We start from the raw sequence: 7,890 nt of genomic DNA on the forward strand, positions 1-7,890 counted from the left end.
TGCATAAGTTCCTCATTTTTAAATGCCAACCTGAGAGTCTGCATTTGGCCTGCATATTGGGTCCTTTGCTAACTTGATCACTAATAGTGCCATCAAGTTATTGAAATTTTGTGTTAAAGTGACCCCTATCCAAAGTCTAACAAGGCAATCTCAATATGTAATTATTATTATTATTATTATTATTATTATTATTATTATTATTATTATTATTATTATTATTATTATTATTATTATTATTTGTAAATTGTTCTCAAGGCTTGTTCTCCCAAGTCTTGGCAAAACAAACATGTGGACTGCTTAAAAATGATTCGACCATCACCTAATGTAATGTTAATGCCACAAACATCATAAATGAACAGTATTGGTAACTGGTTTTATGGTTCCAGTATGCACCGGCTCTTTAATTGAAATCCTGGTATATAAAAATATACAAATGGCTGAGAGAGGAGCTGGGGAGAAGATGCGAAAGCAACAGTGGTCCCTGTGGGCACTCAGGGCAGTGGCACCCAAACTGGGCAAGAGGCTCCAGCAGATCCCAGGAATGACATCCAAGATCTCTGTCCAGAAGAGCACAGGCCTATGAGCAGCAAAGAGACTGTGTAGGACCTTCAAGCTCCCGGGCCTCTGTTAGAGAATCTGAGCTTCACGGATAAAGTCCACCCGCAGGGGTGAGAGGGAAGTTAAAAACAAATATTATATATACATGCATATAGGAATTTGTGTGATAGATTTTTTTCAGTGTAAGATATGTCACTATGACATGTCATATCATATCATGTCATGTCATAGTGACATGACTGGAGGAATTACAGTTATTTCTCTGCCAGTAATCAGTAGGCTTCTACTGCCATCTGCTGCTTTGAACCTTTAGCACTGCTCAAAACAGAGCAGTGTTTTTGTCAGCATCAAAGCCTGTCATAAAACAAAGCAAAATAAATAAATAAATAATAGTTTGGTTGTTTGATCAAATAAACTGTAGATTGATTTTCTGTTTTAAATACAACATATCCTGTTGACCCTTATGGATTCAATGCAGGTTTGAACAGCATTAAAAAGAACAGAAAGTAGTGCCAGGTTAAATATCCCCATCACAACCCCAACCTGCAGCTGCACACTCAGGACACCGGTGGGCTTGGCTGAACTTTCATTTCTCTGACCCTGCTTGTTTCTGAACAGAATAAAAATAGTAGTGTTCCTGTAAACAAGTTATTCAGTGAACTTTAAAGATGAACTCTAAATTCTGCAGCTTGGAAAGTAAGATTTTCACTGTCTATTTAAGATGATAACAAATTCAGATGAACAACAACACATGACATATTACCCCCTGTCATTATTTGTGCAGGTATTTTGATCCTCTCTTCTTTCTTCTACAAAGATGCTTCAGGTCACTGAAGTGAGCATTCCTTTATATTCCTTTGAGGTCTGCTACAGCATTTTTGGCAAGTTGCCTCTGAATTGTGCATTACATTACCTTCATTCTGACTTATAACTGTATACTTCTCTTCTTTCTTTCTTTTTAGATTATGAACTATTATGAGTAACAAATATATTTTCCTTTTAGTCTTCTATAACTATGAAGATTTATAGCTAAACTAAGATAAAAACTAAAACTAGATGTGAAAAAAAATATCCAGTTAAAATAAAAATAAAACATAGACTTTTGAGGAAAAACAGAACCTACTTGAAACTATTTTCTGAACTGGGAAAATCAAACTAACATAAAGACGATGAGATGAAATATCCTTAGTTTGCGAGTTTTATTAATTTTATTATTTCATCTTGTCTAATGATGCTTTGATGCCTTCACCATATGCCTTCCAACCATCCATTCATCCATTTTCTACCACAAATCTAGTGACTCACCAAGCAGAGAAGCCCAGACCTCCCTTTCCCCAACCACTTCCTCCACCTGATTTAACTGCTTTTAACAATAAAAACTATTTAGAAAATAACTACAAAGAATACACAGACATATAAGTATGTGGCAAAATGTGGATGGATGGAAAATACAAAACTAAAATCACAGACGCAGCCTTGACACAACCAAAAACCTAATCTAACATGCAAATGTTTTAAAAAGAAACATGAAGAGATCGCAATAGACTGCAATCGATCCTTTTTACATTTATTAAGAAATCCCATATAGGTTTTTTCCAGTAAAGTGTAACACACAAACTAATGCAGCAGTCGCACCACCAGCGTGTACCAGTAGACACATATATATATATGCATTTGTGCTCATGTGCATGACTTTTTCTCGTGCAAAATCACGTCCTGAGGCATAAATGACAAAAACAGCAGCAGCAACAACATCATAAACAATCATTTTTGTCAAAATTTTCCTGACAACTCTGGATTTGCATTCTGAATTCAAGACGACATAACCATAAGAAACTAGAAAACAAGCAAACATTAACACATCTAAAAATGAATAAATAGCTTTAATAGTAATAAATTGCTGCACATACATTGATAAAGGTAAGGCAGCAGAGTTTATTGGAATGAACAGAGATTTTTCATGATGAGCAAAAATCCCCTCAGATGTTTTGATTTATACGAAGCTTGCTCTTTTTTTCCACAGCTGTGAATACCTGCGATTTCACAACTGTTGAATGTCCCTGGTGTGTTTGGCTGAACTTTCCTTTCTGTAAACATGGACCAAAACTTTCCATTATTGAGTAATCCTATGACATTGATCGTACAGAACAGAATATAAGACCAGTACGTCCCTCAGTAGTAAGTTATTCAGTGAGCTCTAAAGACTTGTCTAAACCGTGTAAAAAAAAAGAAAAAAAAAGATTTAGATTTAAATTTTGTGACTTCTGCAGCCATGAAGTTGCTTGTGGCTGGGATTTTTCTCATTCTAATTGTGGAAACCAATGCCCAGTGGTATAATTTTCCAATTGAAGCAGCTAAAGGTTAGAAATATGGCATTTTAAATACCTAACAACAATCTGTCATATTTCTCAGATTTTGATATTTTAATTGTGAATGTTGTCATTATTTATTATCAGTACTGTTTTCTGTACTTCTGATCAGGGGCTGGTGATATGTGGCGAGCCTACAGCGACATGAGGGAGGCCAACTGGAAAGATTCAGACAAATACTTTCATGCCAGAGGAAACTATGATGCTGCACAGAGAGGAGCAGGAGGCAGATGGGCTGCTGAGGTTATCAGGTTTGACAATCTACTTTACTGAAATTCATTTGTATTTTTGATTAACTAATCACTAATTTGTTAAGGCTGCTAATTCTGCTTCTCTCATTTTTTCAGTTTCTGATGTTGTTCTGAAACGTACTTACTGAAGATAGGTGGATTCACTGTTTATTTCCATTTTAGTGACACCAGAGAGTGGGTGCAGGAGAGACTGGGTCATGGCGCTGAGGATTCCGAAGCTGATCAGGCGGCAAACCGTTGGGGGCGAGACGGAAATGATCCCAACCATTTCAGGCCCGAGGGTCTTCCCAACAAGTACTGAGCGCAAAGCTCATTGACTTACAGGAGAATAAAACTGTATGAAGACGTTTCTAGTGTTGGAGTTAGTGAAAACATGGTGTGTTAAACAGCCCAAATTTGTTGTTGATCAGATACCTGAGCTCCATCAACTGATTCAATTCAATTCAATTCAATTCAATTCTATTCTATTTATATAGCGCCAAATCACAACAAAAGTCGCCTCAAGGCGCTTCATAGATACAGAGAAAAACCCAATAATCATATGACCCCCTATGAGCAAACACTTTGGCGACAGTGGGAAGGAAAAACTCCCTTTTAACAGGATGAAACCTCCGGCAGAACCAGGCTCAGGGGGCGAGGCCATCTGTTGCAACCGGTTGGGGTGAGAGAAGGAAGACAGAATAAAGACATGCTGTAGAAGAGAGACAGAGATTAATAACAGATATGATTCAACGCAGAGAGGTCTATTAACACACAGTGAGTGAGAAAGGTGACTGGAAAGGAAAAACTCAATGCATCATGGGAATCCCCCGGCAGCCTACGTCTATTGCAGCATAACTAAGGGAGGATTCAGAGTCACCTGGTCCAGCCCTAACTATATGCTTTAGCAAAAAGGAAAGTTTTAAGCCTAATCTTAAAAGTAGAGATAGTGTCTGTCTCCTGAATCCAAACTTGAAGCTGGTTCCATAGAAGAGGGGCCTGAAAACAGAAGGCTCTCCCTCCCATTCTACTTTTAAATACTCTAGGAACAACAAGCCTGCAGAGCGAGAGTGAAGTGCTCTAATAGGGTGATATGGTACTACAAGGTCATTAAGATAAGATGAGGCCTGATTATTTAAGACCTTATATGTGAGGAGCAGGATTTTGAATTCAATTCTGGATTTAACAGGAAGCCAATGAAGGGAAGCCAAAACAGGAGAAATATGCTCTCTCTTTCTAGTCCCTGTCAGTACTCTTGCTGCAGCATTTTGGATTACCTGAAGGCTTTTCAGCGAGTTTTTTGGACATCCTGATAATAATGAATTACAGTAGTCCAGCCTGGAAGTAATAAATGCATGAAATAGTTTTTCAGTGTCACTCTGAGACAGGATATTTCTAATTTTAGAGATGTTGCACAAATGGAAGAAAAATGGTGTTACTGGAGGCCAAGGTAATGCCATCCAGAGAAGAATCTGGTTAGATACCATATTTCTAAGATTTTCAGGGCCGAGTACAATAACCTCAGTTTGATCTGAATTAAGAAGCAGAAGGTTAGCGGCCATCCAGGTCTTTATGTCTTTAAGACATTCCTGCAGTTTAACTAATTGGTGTGTGTTATCTGGCTTCATGAATGGATAGACCTCGGTGTCATCTGCATAGCAGTGAAAATGTATGCTATGTCTTCTAATGATACTGCCTAAGGGAAGCATGTATAATGTAAACAGAATTGGTCCTAGCACTGAACCCTGTGGAACTCCATAATTGACCTTAGTGTGTGAAGAGAACTCTCCATTTACATGCACAAATTGGAGTCTATTAGATAGATATGATACAAACCACTGCAGCGCAGTACCTGTAATACCTACAGCATGTTCTAATCGCTCTAATAGGATATTACGGTCAACAGTATCGAACGCTGCACTAAGGTCTAGCAGGACAAGCACGGAGATGAGTCCACTGTCAGAGGCCATAAGAAGATTATTTGTAACCTTCACTAAAGCCGTTTCTGTGCTGTGATGATCACGTCTCCCCTGTAAAAGATGTGCTGGGACCTGAGGTGGGGTGGTGTGTGTGGTACAAGCGGGGAAGCAGGAAAGTTGCCCATTAAAAAAAACACTGAACAAATAAAAAACGTGTGAAATTGCAAAAGCTGTTGGTGTCAGGTCCATCATTTCCACGGAAACATTTTTTAAAACCAAATACTGTCAGTTGTCCTTCTGATCCGGTGCTACAGTGACCCCGAGGCACTTCCAGTAATCTCTCCATGTCATGAAACGGCTGTGTGCAGACAGGAATAGGACCCAAGGTGCAGACACTCGGAGGCAAAACTTAAACTCAAATATAACATAACTGGAAATATCAAAATAAACTTACACCAGAAGACTGACAGAACACACAGCTAGATAAACGGTAGAGCACAACACAGACACAGAGAAACACAGGGCTTAAATACACAGAGGGAGCAATCAGGGAATGGGTAACAGGAGAGAAACACAGCTGGGGCAAATCAGGCCTAACGAGACAAGGGGAAGCGAAACCAGATACATTAACATCAGACAAGGACCTTCAAAATAAAACAGGAAACATGACACAGACTGAACTAAAGACACAGACTAACATGCGCGCACTGCAACAGAGGGAACAGAGACGTGGGACCAGGGCAGACACAGACACAGACTGGACACAGGGATATAGCAAACAGGGGAGACAGCAACTAAGGATTACACAGAGACAAACCATAAGACATAACTCTAACGAAGAAACCAAAGAATAGAAAAGATAAATAATACAATAAACTCAAAACCCTGGGTCAATGACCCAGGCATCCTAACACTCCAATGTCTCCTGAGCCTACCCCAGGGCCTCTTCTCAGTAGGACATGGCCAGAACATCTCACATAGCCATGCTTTGGGGAAAGCTCATTTCCACTGCTTGTTTACACAGCGTTGTTCTTTCAGTCATTACCCAGAGCTCATGACCATACGTGAGGGTAGGAATGTCAACTGGCAGCTTCCCTTTTATGCTCAGGTCTCTCTTTACCACACTGGACCAGTACAGAGCCCATATTCCTGCAGAGACCGCACCAATTCATCTTTCAATCTCCCCTCTCCCTTACTCATGAACAAGATGCCAGGATACTTTGGACAGGAAATCTTTTATGTTGTTGCTGTGTGGGCTTTGGTTCCCCGTCTCTTATTTTCAGCCTCTTTACCATTAGCAACCATCCTAAAGTATATTGTCAAATTGATTATTTAGCACAAATTTGACCAAAGTAATCAAAATATATTCATTAATGATAGTGCTAAGAAGTCCCATTTTTCCAGTGTATGACACACAAAGCATCAGTGTTCTTAAACATATTCCAGTCTGCTTCTCTGTGTCAGATTTCAGCTTCCTCCATCTCTGGCAGCGCTTTTAGTTGTTGACTCAGTTGTGATGCACAGGTGCAGCCACTGGGTGACAGTGCTGTCTTCTGTCTGAAACCTGAGGCTGTGGCGTTCGTAGAAAAAATTGTTCTTGTCACTTAACTACTGCTTCTATAATTGATGTGAAAACATTTTTTCTACACGCAATAAAGTTCAAGATGGATCAGCTGTGGTCTACACAGTTAGTTAGCGAGTCAGTTAAAAATACATTTTTATGTCAATTTTTCAATCTGCTTCCTGATTTATTTCTGATTCTGATTTTAAAGACTCACCAAAATTTGCTATCATCTTTTAGAATTATTTATTGTACTTATATTCAGTGTGGAGCAAGCTATCAGCTCAGCTTATCAACAAGCATATTAATGTGGTAATAACGTTATGCAGGCACAGGGCTGTAAGGCTGCAAAATTAATAATAGAAAATGAACATCATTTCTGAAGCAACAGGAGGTACTTGGCCCTTTTTAATATGTTTTTGTTCTCAGTTTAAGCTTTTCAAATGACATGCAGTGGTTTACTGATCAGTGTCAACATTTCTTATGCTGTCTTTTAACCATTATAAAGAAATAAAGGATTTAGACATTTTGCAAAGTATTGCATTCTGTTTTTACGTACCTCACACAGTGAACCAACTTTTACATACAGGGTTGTATTATTTTTCAACAATATTTTTGCATATGGTCTTTCTGTATACACTAATAAACCATTCATGTTCCTGTGCCATTAAAAGAGTTAAAAAATGAAGCACCTTTTGGTAGTAACATTGTTTAGAGGTTTTATCTATAGCACCTTCTGGAAACAGAGCTTTGAGTTATTATTGAGTTATTATCAGAAACTCAATTTATTAAACGGTCAAAGTTTGATTGATTGATTGATTGATTGATTGTCTATTTGTTAGCAGTCTAGCATCCACAGTTTTCAAGATATCTTCACATTTTGTGTGATGACAGATACCAATAAGCTAGAGCTAATTTAATTTTGTTAAAAATTGGCTCAAGGTCACACTAAAGGTGAGAATCAGTAAAAAACTTTATATTACCACATTTTTTATGGATCATGTTCAAACTTCGTAACAACATACTAGGCATTGGGGGACATGAGCACCTAGGTGGGCTAATCATTTGACCTTGCATTTAGATGTATTTGACTATCTCCCAGTTCTTTTAACTGTCCCACTTTGCCCCACACAAATACTGTGTTTGTCCCACATTAGTTTGTCGGGATGTGGACGCTCGATTTCCTATTTCCAGTGGTTATACACTGTGAGCTACACCACCTAAGCCCTCTTTGTAATGTAACAGTGACGGTG

The 7,890-nt window shown here is 38.6% G+C and overlaps 1 protein-coding gene across 1 annotated transcript; it reads left to right on the top strand.

Annotated features, from left to right (window-relative positions):
* Nucleotides 1–2,739: 2,739 nt before the first annotated feature.
* On the top strand, nt 2,740–5,297 carry saa (serum amyloid A). Its single transcript, XM_006780220.3, has 3 exons — nt 2,740–2,918; nt 3,040–3,178; nt 3,341–5,297. The coding sequence occupies exons 1-3, from the start codon at nt 2,831–2,833 to the stop codon at nt 3,477–3,479; spliced, it is 366 nt and encodes a 121-aa protein (XP_006780283.2). The 5' UTR covers nt 2,740–2,830; the 3' UTR covers nt 3,480–5,297.
* Nucleotides 5,298–7,890: the final 2,593 nt, after the last annotated feature.

Source organism: Neolamprologus brichardi, chromosome 1, assembly GCF_056152115.1.
Source record: "Neolamprologus brichardi isolate AB-2024 chromosome 1, ASM5615211v1, whole genome shotgun sequence".
Classification (NCBI taxonomy): domain Eukaryota; kingdom Metazoa; phylum Chordata; class Actinopteri; order Cichliformes; family Cichlidae; genus Neolamprologus; species Neolamprologus brichardi.